Source organism: Gouania willdenowi, chromosome 1, assembly GCF_900634775.1.
Source record: "Gouania willdenowi chromosome 1, fGouWil2.1, whole genome shotgun sequence".
Lineage (NCBI taxonomy): Eukaryota > Metazoa > Chordata > Actinopteri > Blenniiformes > Gobiesocidae > Gouania > Gouania willdenowi.
This window is the reverse complement of record NC_041044.1, coordinates 28447127-28467229: the sequence shown is the minus strand read 5'-3', so window position 1 is coordinate 28467229 and position 20103 is coordinate 28447127. Positions and strand designations below refer to the sequence as shown.

At 38.4% G+C, this 20103-nt stretch overlaps 1 protein-coding gene and 1 pseudogene across 1 annotated transcript; both read left to right on the top strand.

Moving 5' to 3' along the window:
- Positions 1-1457: 1457 nt before the first annotated feature.
- Positions 1458-19223, top strand: crmp1 (collapsin response mediator protein 1). Its single transcript, XM_028449619.1, has 14 exons — positions 1458-2189; positions 4136-4224; positions 5177-5361; positions 5471-5635; positions 7577-7638; positions 7750-7830; positions 9122-9190; positions 9273-9393; positions 9468-9624; positions 14700-14841; positions 14924-15094; positions 16695-16874; positions 17920-18085; positions 18176-19223. The coding sequence occupies exons 1-14, from the start codon at positions 1839-1841 to the stop codon at positions 18265-18267; spliced, it is 2031 nt and encodes a 676-aa protein (XP_028305420.1). The 5' UTR covers positions 1458-1838; the 3' UTR covers positions 18268-19223.
- On the top strand, positions 6185-6302 carry LOC114472390 (uncharacterized; annotated as a pseudogene).
- Positions 19224-20103: the final 880 nt, after the last annotated feature.

The following is a 20103-nucleotide window of genomic DNA, read 5'->3' as shown; positions in this document are numbered from 1 at the left end:
AGATTTCAGTTGGAGGAAAAAAGAACAATCTTTTGTGCCCTAGTTGAGTTCACTTAAAAAATTCTTGATTTTGTTAGCAATTCTTTTGAAATTTAGAGGAATTTTGTGGAATTGTGTGAGATATTGCAAGATTTAAGAAAAAATTGAGAGTCTTGTTGCCATTAGTGAGCTTTTATTTACAGTGTTTTTTAAAAGCAACACATGTTCTCAAAATGGCATTCCAAAACATGAACATCTTGGGGCCTATGCTACGAATCTAGATAATTATATCCTGGATTAATCTCTGTTAGCGAACTTCACCTAACCAAACATTTCCTGTCAGAGAGAAGCTGTCCTACAAAGCACGATCACAACACGCTGAGTTAAGTGTGTTGATTTCAGTCTGGTTAACCGGCGCGCTCTAGTGACGGAGGTGGATATTACAGCGTCAGACCAATCACACACAGAGGAACTGTAGAATGTCACAATTGAGGAATAATTCTTTAAAAATATGAAGAACTAAAATCCATAATTCAGACCAAAAACTACACTGTTGCTGCAGTAAAAGCATAAAGTAATTAATGCAGGAATTGATGAGTGTTAATACTTAAATGAGTGAGATTATAAACAAAATAAACAGACACTGATCAGTTTCACTTTCTTTTACTTTGTTTGTGTCTCTGATGCTGCGTTCAGATCAGCCTACATCATAAATTGGAATATTTTGACATTATCTTACAGGACTGTAGCTCTTTGTATTACTCCAGAATACATGAATTAATGAATGAATTAATGAATTTTCTCTAATCCTAGCCAGAACTAAACCTGTTCTTGACCAGGCTAGTCGTTCAGCCTAAGTTACCATGGAGATTTAGCTTCGTAAAATGTTTGCAAGCTTCGTAGGACAGCATGCATCAATTAAATCCCGGAAGTTAGCGCAATAAGAGGCAATCTCACTTTGTAGCGTACCCCATTGGTGTGGGGCAGGCACATGTTTGTAGCAGCACAGCCTCCGTGTTCCAAATCCCCCTCGGTTGGTTTGGCCCAGAAATGTCTCTGGTGACATCACTAACTCTGACAAAGCAGAAAATGATGGTCCTGCACACTAAACAAACACGTGTGAGTATACATGAAGAAACATCAAAAGAATAGTTAATAAACAGATGTTTAATAAATTGTATGCTGCTTTAAATTACTATGCTTTGATGTAAACTATAGCTAAATGCTGACACAAACAAACTCGGGATGGTTAGTGTTTGCAATGTTATAAAAGCAGAAGTAAGTTATTGCTAAAATGATAAATGACAATAATAAGTGACATTGTTGTAATTTACACAACAATTAATGTTTTCTCTGTCATTTTTACTTTCTTCTGCGGGCCGAATTGGATGCTGTAAATGGCCGGATTTGGCTCCCCGGGCCTTGAGTTTGACACACGTGGTCTGTCGTATTGTGAACAATTGCTAAGAAGACTGTGAAATATTGTAGTGAGTCACATGACGTGTCCCCAGATGTAGGTTAAAAGATGGCACATGCTGGTTAATCCTCTGATGGTGTGACCCCCTCACGCACAGCCCCCACAGCATCAGACAAAGAGAGAATCCCACACGGATGGAGTCCACGGCACACTCTGAATGTGAGCAGACCCATGCATTCTTCCTTCCACATTCCACAGCCCCATCTTGTGTGTGTCTGTGACGGTGAGGCTGTCTGAAGCTCTGCGTAGACACTGTGCGCTGGCCTGGAGAGAGACGTATACGCATGTGACCCGGTTACGCGTAAAAAAATCAGGAAAAAAAAAGAGCTAAACTGTCTCCATCCTAGCTTCAGATCGGGATTCTACCGTTACGGTGCACATCATGTCTGACTGCAGGAGAGAATGGAACCGGGAGGACGAGCTGCCGGTCTACCTGGCGGGACCGATCACCACCGGAGCCAAACAGAGGAAATCCTTCGGCATGTTTAGCTCCGTGGAGGGCGCATTTGACAGTAAGACCATTGACTTCGAAAACTACGCAGTGGGAAGGAAAGGGAGCCGCACCCCTAGAAGTGGGAGCAAGGAAAGGATTTTGGATACCGGAGACCCGTTGAGAAAGACACCCGGTGATGGCCGTGATGGGTCCCCGGGTGATTCTCCAGTGAAAGGAGGCGACATGAGAACTGGTGCTGGGGTCCGGTTTGCACCAGGGACGGAGAGCCAGGATGAAGAGGTGAGAAGAAAATATAAATGTATAACCAAATATTATTATAACAGTGCAGCAGGACAACACATAGCGTAGCTATAACAGATGCATAAATAATGAAATGTTCTATTTGTAGAAACACAAAAATGCCTTCAGCGCCTTTTTTTTTTTTTTTTTTAACAGGTTCTATTTATGTTATAACTATAAAGCCCCATTCATGAATCCATTGTTTAGTGTTGGATGTGCCACTCCAATATTAAAATAGGCCCCTAAAAACAAAGGCTCACTCTGGAGGCGCCACTGCTTCAATGGAAGTGGAGATGGTTTGAGTCTGTGGTGCTGAAGAGGACAGCGGCACACAGCACATGGAATGCTATTGTTTAACCCGCTCATGGTGCATTATTTGGATCTAATCTTCGTGCTGTATTCGTGCTGCTGTGTATGTGCCACTGGGCGCGCACGCAGCGGTAAGTCACCTTCCTGTAGCCGTGCGCGTTCCAAACAGCGCCAAGCAGCGTCGTACGTAGCTACCCCCCTCCTCCATCGTCCCCCCCCCCCCCCCCACATGTAGAATAAAACCCACCAGCCTCCTCCACCTGCAGGGCTTGGTCATCAGTGCTGTCCAGTGCTGAAACCTGTGCTCAGATTATAACCTCATATATGAAAGACCCTCACATGTAACATTTGATAGTATAACAGCAGTTTGATCTTTCCACCGGTTTATTGTTGAGTAATAATCTTTCTCACACCGACTGTCAGCGACAGACGGTCACAAAAACTCATGCACAGCAATGTTAGTGTTTTATTTTTTCATTTTCTTTTAGCCAACATTAACCTTTTATCTTTGTTTTGTTAACAACATTTATTCACACACTCACACAGAGATTAGAGCACTGTGCACTGGCCCACATGTTCCATGTATCCTTCGTGGATAAGGTTGCTGTGTGCGCTGATGGCTCAGGACTGTCATGTATCATCACATGGAATAAACTCATATTTACCATGGCGACCAAACATCTAAGTGTTATTGCAAGGCCGGCTAAATCAGCTCTTCTCAACTTTAATAAAAATAAATGAATATTTAAATATATATTTTTGAAAAATGTATATATATATTTTTGAAAAATTTATATATATATTTTTGAAAAATTTATATATATATTCTTGACAATTTCACCATTTTATTATCTGGATGGAAACATTCTTTCGTCGACATATTGTTATAAGACTAGGAAAGCGATCTTATTAAAAATAAATGATCTCCTACAGTAGGTACACGTACGAATCATTAATCTAGAAGGACACAATGAGTTTGTTTAAATACCTGAACTAATGCTAATTGGAATAAACTTGTTAAATATCTGTTATAATTTATCCACCAATAAAATGACACAATTTAAGTTATTTATTTAACATTTATTCAACATAGACACACAGAGACATTGATGCATTTAATCATGCACAGGTCCAAGATGCAACAAGTTCCTATAGCAAAATGATAACTTGCAACACCATGGGAGCTTTTTAAAGGTTGAAGTTTTAAAAAACAAAATAGTAAAAGACAAAGACAGTAATAAGTTAAAACATGTAGGACATATGAAAATACAAATAAAGTAAGAAAATGGTAAAGCAGTAATGTCAGCGCTTGGTTTCTGTTTGTTACTCCTTAAACTATGACTTAATATCGTTATTAAATTCACTAAAATCATGGCTATTCCATGTTTTTACTCCTGCACCAGAAAAGGCTGATTGTCCAAAAAAGGTTTTGCAGATTGGAATGCAACAGTTATTTACTAAAGCATGTGTCAGTCATAACACAAATCTAACAAATAGTAATGTCTTAATCCTCTGTCCGAGATTACACCCACATAGCACCGGCGTGGTAACACTTTTTCCATCAACCTCTCAGTTTCATCCTGAGGTCATGAATTATGTAATTGATTGTGTAATATATCCAAATGCCCCCCCCACAGAGTGAAAAGCTGCTGATCAAAGGAGGTCGAGTGGTCAATGATGATCAGTCACTGTATGCTGATGTCTACATTGAGGACGGGCTCATCAAGTGAGTGTGTCACACATTTAGCAGCAATACATAGGGTGTCCCGATCCGATATTGATATTGGATATTGGTCCGATATCAGCCAGAAAACAAATATTGGATTTTATAGGACTGCATCTAAAACCTCCAATATAAGCGCTCTGATAAGTTGTTGTTTTTTTTTGTCACCGCCCTCAGTGTTCCCACCATATACTGACAGTAAAAATAACTAAAGTGAACTTGAATTGTTGACTATTGTTCTCTGTTTGAGTATCATCACTTGATCAAGCCTTTTCTAACATTCCACCCTACAAAATAATTATTAAAAGTATGTATGATTCGTGCTGATATCACATCGGATTGATATCGGTATCGGCCAATACGCAAAGCTGCAATATCGGTATCGTATCTGAAGTGAAAAAGTTGTAACGGGACATCCCTAGCAATACATAATGCCAAGAATATGTGAGATTTAGCGTTTAGATCTTGGATCATTAAGAGCATTACACAAGCACTCATCAATATCTGAATTAATTAGAGGAAGGTCTTTATTTAGGGGGTTTTCTATTTATTTTTTTATTTATATTATATTCATTTACAGGTTGAAAGAATAAACATTTTACAAAGTGCTCAGGCAAAAAGTAAAGAGACAGCCAAATAACAACATAGATAATAATATCCTCTTGTTTGAATAAGTGGATGAAGTTAATACTGTAAATCTTATCTAGTCCTGCCCCTCCATTGTTGCTTCTATTCATTTAAAAAAAAAAAAACTAAACTTAATCAGTATGAGTATGTGTAGGAAAATCAAAAGTTTTTAAAAAAGAAGTTAAAATAAACCTGGAGGGAAGGCCTTTCATAGAGGCACAGCAACAGTTGGACGCGATACTGAAACAGATGGCTACAGTCATCCAAAGCATCTTCCATCATTTTTCTTTTCCTCTTTACATGTGTCCATCCCTCTGTTACTTGGCAGACAGGTGGGGGAGAACCTGGTTGTTCCTGGGGCTGTTAAAGTCATTGAGGCCAATGGTCGCATGGTCATACCAGGAGGAATAGATGTGAACACCTGTCTGATGAAGCCCTACCTGGGCACACAGCCCATTGATGATTTCCTCCATGGTACCAAAGCTGCACTTGCTGGGGGGACTACTATGATCAGTGAGTGCTGATAACCTTAATAAATAAAATCAGACATAATGCATCATAACCTGATTGCATCTCTGGTCAAAGCAATACTAACCTGATCTCCAATACTTCTACTCTTCAGTTGACCATGTGACCCCCCAGCCCGGTGACAGTCTTCTCGAGGCCTTTGAACACTGGCAGGAGGCTGCAGATAAAAATGCTTGCTGTGATTACTCCCTGCACGTGGACATCCCTCAGTGGGACGAAGCTGTCAAAGACGAGCTGGAGGTTCTGGTTCAAGAAAAAGGTGTGGAACCATTTCTTTTGTCTTTAAGATTTTAGAAAGAAAGTGTCTATTTGTATGGTTCCTGCGGACAACACCCGGTGGTATTGTTACAGTTACCGGAGTACACGTACGTATCGCCTTAGAGTTAGGTTTAGGGTTAATGTTTGGTTATAACCTCATATTGTAACAATTCTTAGGGTTAGGGTTAGGTTTAGTCTTAGTCACGTGACCTAAACTGGCCAAATAGGGGCCCTGCGTACGGATAGAATGTCGGTATATTGATACGGTACGGATAGCCACTGCCTTTTAGAAATGTGGTCATTGCTGCAATTTATGGGCTTTTCAAAAGCAATAGAGACAGAATGATCAGCTTGGCCGAACGCTGAATCCTCTCAGTGTGAGAGAAGAGAGAAAATCGTGTCTCTTTTTCAATGTTGTGGAGCAGTGGTTCTCAATTCTTTTTGGTTCAAGTACCCTCTTTCTTGGTCCAAACTGACACCGTAGCCACACACGTATGAGTGTGTCACACATGTCACTCAGTCACATTAAGGAAGGTTGTGGTCATTATGGTCATGTGGCCATACCAGCCTGTCATTGGCCGATCCCGTTAGATCTCGGAAGCTAAGCAGGTCTGGGCCTGGTTAGTAGTTGGATGGGAGACCATTGAGAATTCCAGGTGTCACAGTGGGGTGGCAGTCACCCAGTGGGATCTGTCATTGCGCCCTTGGGCAAGGCACTTCACCTACATTGCCTAGTATGAATGTAGTGTGTGAGTGAGTGTTGTTGGTGGTCAGAGGGTCCGATGGCGCACCTTGGGAGCCTCGCTTCCGTCAGTCTGCCCCAGGGCAGCTGTGGCTACAATAGTAGTTTACCACCACTAAGTGTGGAGTGAAAGAATAATGCCTTAATTCTGTAAAGCGACTTTGAGTGTCTATGATAAAGCGCTATATAAAACTGATGCATTATTATTATTATTATTATACGGGGTGGATTAAATAATGAATAAAGGATTGTTTTATCCCGTTCTTCTCCGTGTTATTATCACATTATAAAAAAGTTTAAAAATAGCAGGAATTAGTGCTGGTCTCGAACGGTCTTGACGGAAAATCCCGAGTCCGGGCAGCCCGAGTCCAAGACAAGACCGAGTCAAAATGCTTCCAAGTCCGAGACGAGACCAAGACCTTTAAGACCGGTCTTGACCACCACAACACTTGTATTTAGTGCAGTGGTTACCAACCTTTTTTGGATCGTGACCCCATTTTGATATCAAGCATTTCTGGTGACCCCAAAGACATTTTTTTTCTAGAATTAGTTTTTGATCATGTTTGAGCTCAGATATATGTAAATATATATATATATATTTTTATTTTTTATTTTCTTTCTGCATTTTAGTTGAACTAGATTTATATTTCACAAAGGGAAGGTATAGAAATACAGTTATTTAAGATTGTGTGTTGTTTTAATTTAAAAAAGAATAACAATTAAGAAAAAATATCAAAAATCTATTTTAATTTTCAGAAATTTCTGGCCACCCCATTTAAACTCTACATGAGGTCCCGACCCTAAGGTTGAAAAACACTGATTTAGTGGATTCTGAATAGATTTATTTCTATAGTTTTCATCATTTCCAGTCATCTCATGCCTGGGGTCCAAAACTGACCTTTTATTTGTGAATTTTCCTCTCTCTCTCTCTCTCTCTCTCTCTCTCTCGCTCAAGTACCCCCTGTAGTGTCTTTGCGTACCCCCATTTCAGAAACATTGTAATGGAGTATCAAGTAGGAAAACCTGTTCTTTTTGGAAAGACACTATATAAATAACTTTGGTTGCTTGAGGCTCAGAGTTTGGATCATAGATTTATTTTCATGCTTTCATGAGGTCGGTGTTTTTGTGGCATATCAAATTTGTGAGATGCTGCTGATTTCTTACTATTCCTCATTTTTACACCGTTTCCTGTTTCATCAGGTATCAACTCTTTTCAAGTCTACATGGCTTATAAAGATGTGTACCAGATGACAGACACTCAGGTTTGTTTGTTTTTACCAACATTGCACAGAATCATTCATTTTTCTTTTTTTTTTCCCATATCTCTAAATATGTGCATCTTTTTCCCTTCTGTTATTTTATGATCCTATCAGCTTTATGAGGCGTTCTCCTTCCTGAAGCAGCTGGGTGCAGTGGTATTGGTTCATGCTGAAAATGGAGACCTGATCGCACAGGTAAAAGCTCCAATCTTCTGCCTCATAACCTCCACGCAAGAAGTTCTTGTTACATAATGCTGAAGCTCTGAGAAAAAGAGACTGCGACAAAGTACGAGGGGGTTAAATGCTTCTGCTGCTGCTGCTGCTGCAGTGACTGAATATGACAGGCGTTCAGGCCACCATTACTATAGACTGTTATCGTACTAATGATGATGATGTAATGGTGATTACGATGGTAAGGGTGACGGTGCTGATAATGCCCGCACAGGGATGATCTAAGATTAATAGCACAATTACTGCACTGTGTGCAGAGATAAAATTGGATAATTAATAATAATAATGGGATATCTAATACATATAAATGTGGATATAACATATCCTCAAAAGAAAAATGTCATGAAACCACTTAGAAGAATAGATGACAGAAAAACAGAATCAATCACAATGAATTCCTAACAACATGCAATAATAACAATGTTATACAAGTGACACATCATAGGCAGCTGATATCTATTGCAGTGTTTATTTTTAGTTGAAAATTATAATCACACTGAATATTACCAGCAGCTTACAAAATGACAACAAAAACATACAAATTAAGGGAAAAATACTTGCCATTACCAGCAACATACAAAACTACAACAAAGGCACACTCAATGAGAGAAAAATTAGATTAGATTAGACTAAGAACACTTTATTAATCCCTTGGGAAGGCTCCGTCAGGGAAATTATATTTCGAGCAGCATTACAGAAAAGAATAGCAGCACACAGAGTTGAAATTATATGTAAATACAAAAATAGAGAATATACAGTACTAGAAGAAATTAGAATGTACACAAAAATAACAGAGAACCATACAAAATGACATAAGAAACAACCAAACGACACCAAAAACGCACACAAAAATGACAACAAAAACACACAAAATAAGAGAAGAATATACTGAATCATAAAAAGAACAGACAAACAACAACAAAATACACAAAATGACATCAAAAACACTCACAATGACACAAAAACCACACAATATGATGATAGAAATGATCTTGATTAGAACATGAACTGAAAATATAAGGGTCAGTCTTGCTCCCACATCAGGGAGCAAGACTGATCAAAACTGTAGAAATGAATCTATTCAGGAGCCACTAAATACTGTTTAGTTCCACTTATTTACAAAATGAGATTCTTTAAAACGTGCATTTATTCCATCATTATGCTCTAGTTGTTTTTTCACAGAATTTTCAACTGGAGCCAAAAAAGTTTAAGAACCACTGATCTATTGTATGAATACTAGTCTCACTTGTTGTAGGAACAAAGTAAAATCCTGGGAATGGGCATCACCGGCCCTGAAGGCCATCCTCTGAGTCGTCCTGAAGAGGTAATTTTGCAAAAATACAATCATAAAAGTTTTAGATTCATCCAGTTTTCAATATGTTTGAACTCTCCTTGTTTTCGTGCAGTTGGAGGCTGAGGCAGTGTTCAGAGCCATTACTCTGGGGAACCGTGTGAACTGTCCCGTCTACATCACTAAGGTGATGAGTAAGAGTGCTGCTGACACCATCACACAGGCTCGGAGAAAAGGTCCACATTTACACTCATGATTGAACAATATCTCTCCGTTCATCACTTTACGATCTGACTGTCATCACCTCCAGGTGCTGTGGTTTTTGGGGAGCCAATCACAGCTGGCCTGGCCACTGACGGGTCCCACTATTGGAGCAAAAGCTGGGCTAAGGCGGCTGCTTGTGTGACATCACCACCTTTAAGTCCTGACCCGACAACCCCTGAACACCTCCAGACAATGCTGGCTTGGTAAGTTTATCTACAGCACGTGTCAAACTCATGGGCCGGGGGCCAAATCCGGCCCTTTGAAGCATCTAATTCAACCCTCAGGAGAACTTAAAAATGACAGAGAAAACATTAATCATTGTATGAATGAAAATTAACAATATTTGCAGGTGCTCACAGTTTTCTCGGTGCTTATATCGAATGATTGCAGTCATTTTTAATTTTAAACTGTTGAAAAAACTTCTTACCAAATCTTTAAAATTCCCTCAAATTATGAAATAATATTTCCCTTAATTTATTAGAAATTGGTGACAAAATTTATGAAATTTTAAGTGAAGATCGTTTTGGGACTGATATCTATCAATTTCTGCTTGGATATTGTCGGTTTGTTACATATTTTGTATTTTATGTAGAAGTAGAAGTAAACTAGGCATAATAATGTTGAAATTACTAGTTTTCGTGCATAGAATCTGTGGCCCACTTGAAATCAAACTGCTCTGTATTTTTCTCCTGAACAAAAATTAGTTTGACACCCTTGATCTACAGCAAATTACAACAATACATATCAAATTATTACAATAAATGTAATGCAGTCATCCCATGGTAAATTATTTTACACATTTCTACGGGTTCAACGTTATATTTTTGATATTATCCAATACCGATATACACACAGATCCCCTCCCCACCTACCTCATTTTATGTCCAATGTTACAGCATGTATATCTCCATGGAAATACAAGGTTCAGGCTACTTTTGATGTGATGCCCAAAAGGATGTATTCCACAAATAAATATCTTCTGTGCAAAAAAAAAGAAAACTTATTCAAATTCAGTTATTAAAAAGTGCCATATTTGTTTTTGTAATGTAGTCTCACATATTGGTCTTTCAATGTTGGTAGAAAAACCCAATACCATTATCAACAAATATCATATTTTATGGCCGATAGTGGCTGATAATATCGCCAATCTCAAATTTTTACATAAGTAAGCACAAGTGACAATGTAGGGGAAAGAATTTGAGTACAAAGAGACACATGCGTGGAAATTCTCATCCTTGATTAACTGGGGTCAGTTGAAGTCAAGGACAGATCAGAACAGGATAAAAAGAATGCCAAGCTGGTCGGCTTGGTAACCACAGTTCGGATCTGTCTGCTCCAAAGCCAGGATATCTGCAGGAAATAGGAAAGAGAGAAAGGTAGAGGAGTGACAGATAGAAGGAAGCACAGACAGCAAAAGAGACTTCTTAAATTCACAGTTAAATGAAAAAGCTGTAAGTATAGAACGTATAGTAAGCATAGAAAATTCCATTAACATCTTTAAAATATAAATACAACTTCACCTTTGAGCAATTTGTACATAAGATTTCCAATTCTATGCCATTTTTTTTAATCAAAATCATGGTTTAGATTTTACAGTAGACCAACATTAGTAGATACTGGTCCAGTTAAATTGTGCAGAAGAGCAAACCCAATTAACACACGAAGTCGCACATGTACATTGGCTACTGATTCAGAGGTTGGGGGTTGGAATCCATGGCCGTACCTGTCCATGTGATTGATGTGTCCTTGGGTAAAATACTGAATACTAACTGGCTGGCTTCCAATGATAGATTAACCATCAAATAAACTAAAGGCACAGTTTAAAAGACACTTTTAAAGTACATTTACCACAGTCGTCATAGAGTCGTCAAATATTCTGAGTCTGATCAAGGTAACATGTATTCTCATAAGAAGATCACAGAGATTGATCCGTGACACAAAACTTTATTCCTGGCACGGAATTTACACGTTGAAGGCCAGTCGTATTAAAGTTCTTCTAAATTATACCAGAGAATGCTAATTTTGTACATAATATTGTGAAATGTGATCACCTTTGTGACTCTAGAGAAGAGTTCTGCATTTTTATTTACCCATAAATTTCCATTAATAACAAATTTGATGCCCAATGTCAGAGCAGAGTAAAACAGATGGAGAGAAGGTGAGTATTGAACAGGATAAAACTCAAACGTACCTGATTATGAAAAGTGTGAGTTTGTCTCATGTATTAATTTAATCCAGGGAAAAAGAAGCAAAAGGATAAATTGTAATCTATCGATGTGAAAGAAGTGCCTGAAGTAAAAGCCACCATCCCTCTAAACTTAGTCACACTCACATGCACACGAGAACACACAATGCACAGAACTCACAACCACACATTTTTTTTACTGCCCTGGATTCCATAAATAGCACAGGAACTAGAATTCATCATCATCTGTTGCCTTGACTACAAAGTGTCTCTACCTCTTTTCCTCCTCTTCCTCCCAACCAGCTCCAATTCTTTCTGCAACTTTAGCTTCTCAGGGCGGATCACGTTGTCATGCCGGCTCTGTGATACTATTGTTGTATTTGAGTGTTCATTGTGTATTTTTAGGAAATGCCTCAGATATGAGAACAAAGGAAAAATAAGACCCAATATTTTCACTTCATCCTAAAACCTATGATTTAATAAATACTCTATAACTATAATTCACTGTAACAGAGTAACAACTGTATTTATTGGACAAGTAAAATGTTTCTTGCTACTCTGCACTGGCTTCCAGTTAAGTTTTGCATAGAATTTAAAATATTAGTTCTCACGTTCCGAGCATTACATGGTCAGGCCCCTAAATATATCTCGGACTTGTTGTACCCCTACTCATCAGGGCGATGCCTTCGGTCTTCAGGTCAGGGTCTCCTAAAGACCCCAAAAACTAAATTTAAACCCAGAGGAGACCTGGCGTTCCAGGCTGTAGCTCCCAGACTCTGGAATAACCTGCACCAGTCTCTCAGGGAGCTCAACTGTGTGGACACTTTTAAAAAACTGCTGAAGACTTCACTTTACAGAAAAGCTTTTAGTTAACTGGATTTTAATTTTTATTTGTCCTTTAATGTTGCTGTTCTTATGATATTTATGCACTCTTGTTTTATTATTCTATTGTGTTGCACTTGTACTTTTACCACAACTCTGTACAGCACTTTGTGATTTTATCTGCAAAAAGCGCTTTATAAATAAACTACTTACTTACTTACTTACTATTGAAGGCTAGCTGATGCTAGCAATGATACTGCCAAGCACCAGTACCAAGGGTTTGTGAAACATGATCAATAAGTCTTTGTAGGCATTAAATTATCTTCTACAGGTGTTTTAGCCTATAGGTCACATTATAACATAAATTGAGAAATGCTACCATTTACAAACCAATTAACTTCCAGCCAGTATAACTTTTTAGAAGTTGCTGAGAATTTATGCATTTTTTCTGGTCCTTTGACACCCCACGATCCAAAAACCCGTTAATTACCTTTTCCAAGAAGGTAATGTTCTCATTTGCCTTTGTCCGTCTGTCTCTGTCTGTTTGTTAATATCTCAAGAGGTTCTAAATGGATTAAAATTACATTTTGTGAGCTGATAGACAATGCCAAAAGGAAGAATTAGTTTGATTTTGAAGATGATCCAGAAGGTATTTGTTATGCACCCGTCTAGGAGGTAAGTACATAACCATATTATGCCGGAAGGGATTTGTCCCCAGTCCCCAAATAAATGATTTAAACAACAGACATAAGGTATATTTACAATTTATAGTGTTCAACAATATTTTACAAAACAATAAAGAACAAAAAAACAGGATCACAACTAAGGAGACCAGTCTAACGCTCACGTTTCTAGAGATCCAGAAAAATCACTAACAGAAAAAACAAAGGCAGAGAAACTGAATAAAGTCATTACTCTAACCAAAGATCTCAGTCTTTGGAGGCTGGGAACAACGAGGTGTGCTGCTGTCAGAGATTCCCCCCGAAGTCAGCTGCATGCTGCCTTTTATAGGTGGAGGACCAATCAGTGCAGCTTGTCTCCTCCAATCAGACAGCGACACCTGGAACACGAAGATCCACTCACAGCACTCACTCTGGAAAAATAAAAAGAGACAGACAAAGATCCACACGACGACAGAGCACTCACTCTCCTCCAAAACAAAATACAAGATACAAACAGCTCTCATTACGGCCACAGTCGTAACAGTATTGTACATACAGTATGCAAGGGAAGTTTTTGAGCAAGGGTATTTCAAAAAGTTATGAACTGATTTAAATGAGATTTGGTGAGCTGATCTGAGTGGAGGTTTGTGCTATCTGAGAGCTCTTGTTGGTTTCTGTAATTGGTTGATGTGTATAGAAGATGGATGGAGTCACCAGGTGTGAAGGGGACTGACACAGTTGATAAGATAGAAGGCGTTGAATCTTGTATTTTCAAATTTGTTCTCCATGAGCATGTGTGAATTTTTCTTGCTTGCCTGCAAATTTTATCAATTAACATGTATGGTAGTCATTTGGAGTTTTGGCCCTTATGCTGCGTTCACACCGGATGCGTCACAAAATGTTTGTGCATCCAGATTACATACAAAGTCAATGGATACAGATGCAAAATCGTTCCTGTGCGGCGGTGCGGTCCGATCCACGCTTCAAGAGCGTTGGCTGTGCAAGCGCACTCTCGTTTTTTCGTCATTTACATTATACATTTGCTGGAGTTAAAAATATTGAACTGCAGCGACTGTTTGGCATGATGAAAGCCATTCAGAGTCTTTGTTGACGATGATCTTGCAAAACTTGCAGACGAGTCCGGTGCCGCAGAAGACGTATTCACTGTGAACGCAGCATCATACACCTGACAGTAAAAAAAAAAAAAGTTGCTTTTAATATGCAATTTTAATACGCAGGCAGCATAGCTCCGTGATCACACATCCATCCAATCCTGGTGTTTGTGAAAAAAGAAAAAAAAAAAAATTTGAGTAGTTTGACTTGTATTTATTTATATATTTTTGTTCTAAAATTCTCTTCCTGTGTTTTTTTTTATTACTTCTGTGCTTCCTTTTATTTTTTGTATCTTATATTTTGGACAATAAAGCTGGATTGCACCTTGACAACTTTATTTGGCAGGTTTTAACTTGCATGCTCCATGGGGACATCTAGTGGATACACTTTGTTTTTACCAGGCTGGCTTTTTCAAACAGTTTTGAACATAAATTTCAATAGTGAACATTGTTCATTATTGGAAGTAATCTGTTTTTAATTGGTCTTCTTTATGCAGTGGAGATCTGCAGGTCGTGGGCAGTGGACATTGTGCATACAGTACTTCCCAGAAGGCGATTGGTAAAGATGACTTTACCTTGATCCCAGAGGGAACCAATGGAGTTGAGGAGAGAATGGGATTTGTCTGGGATAAAGCAGTGGTGAGCAATGAAAACATTTGTCTTTTGCAGAGGATTTGTAATGTTTGCATTCAACTCTTGGATGTTTGTTTTTGCCTCTCAGGCCATGGGGAAGATGGATGAAAATCAATTTGTAGCTGTCACATCTACCAACGCTGCAAAAATCTTCAATCTTTATCCACGTAAAGGACGGATAGCTGTGGGCTCTGATGCTGACATTGTCATTTGGGACCCTGACAGTGTCAAAACCATCTCTGCCAAAATTCAGCACTCGGTGAGACAAAAAAAAAGAGTTTAAAAATATATATATCAGGGTGGTTGCACAACTACGAAAAAAAGCTTGTTGATGCATGGAGCGATACGGCATGAAGGGAGAACTTAGGTTCAAAGTGAGAAAAAGTGTACAAAAGGAAAGGTCACTGAAGGTGAATCTGATGCCATCCTTTTTACTTCACATTGATTTTTGTTTGAATCTGGCTTTACTGATGTAGTATAATAAAAATGCTCTGATGCCGTAGATTCAAAGAGTGCACACATTATACAAATAACCCCTGTTTCTTAGGTTCATAACTTTAAAAAAAGAGGTATAAAATAGGTCAAATAAAGAGAAAGTTTACCCAGCAAACCACAAAATGCCTTTACTCTCGTGTATCCAGTTTTTTTTTACATGTGAACAAAGAAGTATGACAATCACAATACAAAAAAAAAGTTAACTAAAAAAGATCACTGCACAGTGGATTATTTCACTGCAGTAGTTTTCCTACTGTTAACCCCTAAAGCAGTGAACTTATTTTTACCTTTAAAAAATTAGTTTGTAGTCATGTTTATTAAAGTGTGATACAAATACACAGTAGGAGGGATTAGTGCACAAAGTGACAGGACATTTTTGTACTGCATTTTATTTGAACGAGATTTATAATTAGGAAAGTTTAAGTATAGAATACAGTTCTTTGATATTTGTTGTGTGCGATGTGTTAAATTGAAAAATAATATTAAAATGCAAAAATAAAATTTTAATCAGTAATATTTTTTTTTTTACCAGACTGCCAGACATTTTAATTCCAGGCGACCCCACACGGGGTCCACACCTGAAAAACACTACTACTCTAATGCCAAACAAAACCTCTGTTAATTCTCAAATGGGTTCCCCATGAGTCCTAAAACACACATTTGTAATTGAATGCAAATATATATTCAAAAGAAAAAAATCTGTACAAAAGGCTTTGATGTAAATAGTACAGTATTTTATTTTCTATCATGCTCAATAATTTGAGAATATACTCTATTTCACAAAAGTCTCATAATACAAATCTGTTTCAGAAGTAAAAAGAAGCTTCTTATCATGGCTGCATGATCCTGCAATCAGTAAGAGTCGAGACAAATTGAGTGTCTGACATTATAATTGAATACATTTGCATTAATGCATTTGAAAAGTATGGATTTTAACTGGGCAGAATTATTAAAGAAGTTGAATATTTTCCACAAGCAACGGGATACATTAAAGTACAATTGATAGACTCCATCTAATGTATTCCATCTGTTTTTGCCACCCCCAAGGACCTAATCCAGACTGGTGCCTGCTTTAGGTTATAATCCCTCTTTCCCCCATCCATTCTGCAGTACAATTGTTCTACCCATCCCCCGACTTTCACTTTATCTCTGTCTCTGTGTGCCTCAAGCATTGCATTTATTCATCCCCCATGCTCTCAAATGCAGCATTTCGTGGCATTTATCATGCTTTGTGATGAAGTGCTAACGTAGCAGAGGAGGGCCTAGACAATGAAGGGTATCAGTGCGCTAAAGGGAAGGCAGCGCTGGAAGAAGTTTTCACTGCTTGATTTTTTCTTTGACTTGTATTTTTTGTCACTCCTCAGGCTTCAGATTACAACATTTTTGAGGGTCTGGAGTGTCGAGGCGGCCCCGCCTTGGTATTGAGTCAGGGGCGAATAGTTTATGAAGACGGCCAGCTCCAGGCTCAACCGGGCAATGGGCGATTTATTCCACGCAAGCCTTTCCCGGACTTTGCTTATCAGCGTCTGAAATTCAGAGACCAGGTAATAGCAGCTCTGCTAATTTACAGGATGTTTTACACCAGGGGTCACCAACACGGTGCCAGTGGGCCCCAGGGAGCCCGCATGGACCATGTGAGGTGCCCTCAGGTGCTCTAGCCACCAATGAGCTCTATCTAAAATCTGATTTACCGTTCAGGATTCAAACTCACAAAGATAAACACATATGACAGATGTAATAAGTAGATTTAAATACTGCTAACAGTTTTTGGAGTAAATTAACCATTTTTAAATGTTTATCTTCACTGAAAAATTAGGACAAATATTTTTAATTGTTGCATAGATTTGGTGCATAATCAGTGGTATGTTATATATACAGTAATATGATATATTTTCAAAACTGCAAGGTAGATTTTCGTAAATGATCAGAATCAGAATCAGAATCTGACACAATTGTTACATTTTACATTCATCCATCCATCCATCCACTTTCAGACCCGCTTGTTCCTGTTTTCAGGGTCGCGGGGGTCTCTGGCTCACACTGGGCGTAAGGCGGGGGTACACCCGGGACAGGGCGCCAGTCCATCGCAGGGCTTTTAACATCATTAGTTAAAAGTTGTTTGTTAGTGGCTAGTTAAATAAGAACATCTATGAAATGTAATGAAAATGAAACAAAATTGCATAAATTGGGAGAAATAAAGTGTTTCATGTTGAAACCTTAACATTTCTTACCATAGTTAAGTTACTGCTAGCCTTCCTTATTATCTTACCCTCTAATTAAAGTGAAAACGTGAAATGTTAGTATTTAATAAGTGCTTTTCTAACTGGTAGCCCTTTGGACTATACAGTACCTATGAAGTATCTCAATTTCAGAAAGGTTGGTACCCCCTATTTTACTATGGTATGGCATAGTAAACACACAATCAACTGTGGAGCACATTAAAAAGACTGTAGTTTGATGGTTTGTATGGCAAATAAATGTGCTCCGTTATCAAAATAAAAGTTGAGATTCCTTATTGCGATGTTTTTTGACGTTTTCAATGTTACATATACTGAGCATTTGTATTGCATTTGTGCATTCTCTCTCCAGGTGAAAAGTAACTTAGGTGTTACTCGGGGAGCGTACGATGGCCCTGTCTATGATGGTGTCGCTGCTCCTATATACATTACTCCATCTCCATCTGCCAAAACTTCACCCACCTCCACCCAACCACCGCCAATCCGCAACCTGCACCAGTCCAACTTCAGCCTTTCAGGTAGTACCACACACTGTACACCAGCGCCTACTTGGCATCCATATACAGTAATATCCCATTACTCATTAGTTGAATTTATGTTTACCTTAGGTGCACAAATTGATGACTACATCCCTCGTCGCTCCGGACATCGCATCGTAGCACCCCCTGGTGGTCGGTCCAACATTACAAACCTTGGCTGAATAGTTGAAGCAAGTGTGTGTGTATGTGTGTCTGAGAGTGTGGGCCGACCGTCAGAGATGAAAAGGCAGTTACACACAAAAGTGACACACTCTTTGATGACTCATCTATTATTATTTCTGCACAGCCACTCATAATAAGCACATTAAGACAGAAAAAACAATGCAAATTACAATCACTCACACCCACACACCCACACGCACACACGCACACGCGCACACACACACACACACACACACACACACACGCACACACACACACACACACTTGATTTTTTTTTATATTTGGTTTTATGTCAGGTTCACACTGTTTCAATAATGGTGGATTCTACAGCCAGACTAGTTGAGAGTCATAATTCCAGCAAGTTATTATTATTATTTTTTAATAATATGTATAAATGAAACCTTAACATATTAGTTGAGAGCCACTTCCCTCAAAACTTGACCCATGTGTTCCATCATAGTGACACTTCCTTCTTCCTCTTAATCACTTCACACAACTCATTGTGCTGGTCTGTTCTGACATGGTGCTCTTTTCTCCCAGACTCTTAAATATTATTGCAATAGTTGACTTTGTTATGGCTGCAACAGCAATTTTGCATGGACAAGTTTTAGATGTTGCACTCTTTGTGGTTTGTTGTCACAATGAAGACACAGTTTTGTCTAACAGTAACGCTCATGTGGAGGAATGCACATTCAACACAGTCGTTAAATGTATACGAAAAAAAAAAAATCACTGTGAATGAAGGCCGTTGTTATCATTATTAAACACTTCTGGTGAACTTTAAAGTTGCTTAACTACATAACACATATTTAATAAACTGTTCCTGTATTTCATGCAAAAGTTGTTCTCAAGATTTACTCACAAACAAATGTAAAAGGCAGAAATTGCCGCTCAAAAGTTTGTTTTTGTGTCCACCATCAACAATGGAGTTGTTAAGAAATGGTCATGCGACTTGAACTTGGAAAATTTTTTGCGCGTTGCATTGTGGGATGCAAAGACAGCGTTGAAGCGGTAAAATTCCTTCAATAGCTGTTTTTTTTAACTTAATTCTTACTGTGATTTCTTGTGTTTCTTTGTTAGAAAATAGAGTAATTAGCTTGATGTCATTTTTGTCCTGCTTTGTTTATCGTACTGTCTGTGATAAGTGGTCACTCTGATTTCGGGTGTTTCGGTGCAAGCAACAATATCAAAATCGGCTATTGCTTTGTCAACAACTTTGAATCTGTGAAAACACAAGGAATGTCACTTTAGGAGTGTTTTTGGGGCCACGCTGGCATCAGTAGTGGATGAGAACAACTTTAGCATGACATGCTAGTCCAATTTAAAAAATGTGATCAATGTGGTTAAGCAGATTTAACTAGAGCAATGCTTATTCTCGTCTCACAACAGATACGGTATGCAAATGTGTCAGTACTTTCCTTTGCAGTGTAGAAGTAGATGAGCATATGAAGATAATCAATAAATGCTAAAATACTTTAATGTACGTGAGCCTGAGGCACATATCAGCTTCACGATAAAGACTTCACAGCGTGCTTTATAGCGTCTGCCAATCACTTTAGCCAGTAATAGAGCTTTGTTGAATAGAATAGATAGGCTTAAAACTAACTTCAGCTCACATCAAGAAAGTATGTTTTAATTCTGAGTCATTCATTTGTGTTTTCTTCATTTAAGTACATTCCCTGTTTATTTCCTGTGTGTTTTTTCACAATGTCTCCAAAGAAACACCTATTTAATAATTAATAAAGATGTGATGGTTAAACAAATGCTCTGAGTTAAATGACTTCAAACTACAGTGACTGCTAAAATGCATGTAGTGCTGCAGTGTGTTAATCTGG

What these genes read in the sequence shown, in the direction of transcription:
- crmp1 (XM_028449619.1), top strand. Translation starts at nt 1,839, where the DNA reads ATGTCTGACTGCAGGAGAGAATGGAACCGGGAGGACGAGCTGCCGGTC. An exon ending in CGGAGAGCCAGGATGAAGAG is followed by an intron (nt 2,190 to 4,135) that starts GTGAGAAGAAAA and finishes CCCCCCCCACAG; the next exon opens with AGTGAAAAGCTGCTGATCAA. An exon ending in CTGCCAAAATTCAGCACTCG is followed by an intron (nt 15,095 to 16,694) that starts GTGAGACAAAAA and finishes GTCACTCCTCAG; the next exon opens with GCTTCAGATTACAACATTTT.